We start from the raw sequence: 1,734 nt of genomic DNA, 5'->3' as shown, positions 1-1,734 counted from the left end.
AACGTTGTCAACCAATGACGATACGTCTCCCCCTGCTTCGTGCTACGGGTGAGACATGCGACCGCAACTGGGCCGACCGATTGGATGGTATGTGACGCGAATCTTCCGTCGCGGAGATGGACCACCGACCACGTGGTGGCCTGTCACGTCAACCAATTCCACCGTGACAATAAAGGAAGGGTCTGCGGAGTGGAGCAGCGAGTTGCGTCCGCAGCGAAAGAAGACAAAACAGTGGGGGTCATAAATTACACGCGCGTCGCGCAAGTTCACCGGCTCTGGAATCCTTTTTTTCTTTTTGACTTGCCACCCCACCGAACCCAACCTTCCCAGGGAAGCCTCTCTCTGCGGGCGACTGGCCCAATCCTCCACTCACCCCGCTGCCTTCCTTCCTCATCCTAACCTATCTCGTCTGCTTTAAGCAAGCAAACCATCTCCTCCTCCGCTTGGCAATTCCCGAAACGCGAACCAGAAGGAGAAGGGCTACTTTGCGGCGGCGACGACAACGAGAAAGAAAGGAATAGAGGAAGAAGAAGGATGTGCTGCGAGTGCGACTGCGAGTGCCGGCCGCTGGGCTGGCTGCTGGGCCTCCCCTTCGCCTTTCTCTCCCTCCTCATCTCCATCGTCGGCGCCGCCATCTGGATCGTCGGGTATGTCAACATCCCTGCTCCTTTCCTCGCCTTTTAGATGGATATAGTTCTTCAGATCTGTGGTGACAGCCAATCGAGGGGACTCCTGTTTTCTTCTTCTTATTATTATTCAATCGTGTGGGAGTGCAATTGCAGGTTACTGCTGTCGTGCATCTGCCCCTGCTGCCTGTGCGTGACCATCCTGGTGGAGTTCGCCATCGAGCTCATCAAGGCGCCGCTCCATGTCATGAGGTGGTTCACTTCCCAGATCCCCTGCTAGTATTCTTTGATAGTTCGGTCCTCCATAAGACGGATGTTGTGCTTCAGAAGATTCATAATACACAGAGAGAGGTGGAGGAGGAGGAGGATTGATCCGTGTTTGCTGCAGATGTTGATTCGTCTTCCATGTGATGTTTCTTATAATCATTCATCGGATACTCGCCCTTTTTGCTTGGATTCATCGATGCTTTTGGGTTTCCTCCTGCGTCTCAAAACACAACCACTACATATGCATGCTCTATATCAAAATTCTTCTTCTTCTTCTTCTTCTTCTTCTTCTTCTTCTTCTTCTCAGGTTATTTATTTAGATTAAAAAAGAAGCCGAACCCACGGATTCTGTATTGGGATTAACTGTTTCACGGGCAGAGGGCAGAAGAGGGGATAGACGTGTCTCCTTGGTGCCATGATGATATCGCTGGTATTCTCATAGAAGAGAAGAATATGTAAAGAGCATCCATCGTTCGGCCGTGCCATCAGATTCACCTCCGGAGGATTAGAATTACATGATCGATAGCTTTCGTCTTTCGTGTATAATTGTCCAAAGTCACTTTCACTTGACCATTCCAATTGATCGACACATTGTGTGAAGGTAAGGCAGCCTTGTGTTGCGAATCACTAATATAAGAGTATAACGTCTCTCAAAAAGATGCTCCTCTCTTTTATTTGCCAAAGCCAAGGCAGAACGATATGATGCTTTTAGCCTCAGGGAGCAATGATATGGATGGTATGATTTCTTTCCCCAAACCCATTGCTGCCCCTTAAAAACAAGACCAATATTCGATAATTCAATTACATGGTTATAGTAGATGCCAGTGATTGTAATGCTTTA

At 48.7% G+C, this 1,734-nt stretch overlaps 1 protein-coding gene across 1 annotated transcript; it reads left to right on the top strand.

The window, feature by feature from the left end:
* The first annotated feature begins 394 nt into the window (after window positions 1–394).
* Window positions 395–1,086, top strand: LOC135610067 (signaling peptide TAXIMIN 1-like). Its single transcript, XM_065104041.1, has 2 exons — window positions 395–647; window positions 783–1,086. Exons 1-2 carry the CDS (start codon window positions 535–537, stop codon window positions 904–906), a joined length of 237 nt encoding a protein of 78 aa, XP_064960113.1. The 5' UTR covers window positions 395–534; the 3' UTR covers window positions 907–1,086.
* The last annotated feature ends 648 nt before the right edge of the window (window positions 1,087–1,734 follow it).

The sequence above is a fragment of the Musa acuminata genome, chromosome BXJ2-4 (assembly GCF_036884655.1).
Source record: "Musa acuminata AAA Group cultivar baxijiao chromosome BXJ2-4, Cavendish_Baxijiao_AAA, whole genome shotgun sequence".
Lineage (NCBI taxonomy): Eukaryota > Viridiplantae > Streptophyta > Magnoliopsida > Zingiberales > Musaceae > Musa > Musa acuminata.
This window is presented reverse-complemented; position numbering and strand designations above follow the sequence as displayed.

Bases quoted from the DNA above. Each gene is read 5' to 3' on its own strand.
- LOC135610067 (XM_065104041.1), top strand. From the start codon at position 535: ATGTGCTGCGAGTGCGACTGCGAGTGCCGGCCGCTGGGCTGGCTGCTG. The intron at 648-782 runs GTATGTCAACAT...GTGCAATTGCAG, and splicing joins GCCGCCATCTGGATCGTCGG to GTTACTGCTGTCGTGCATCT.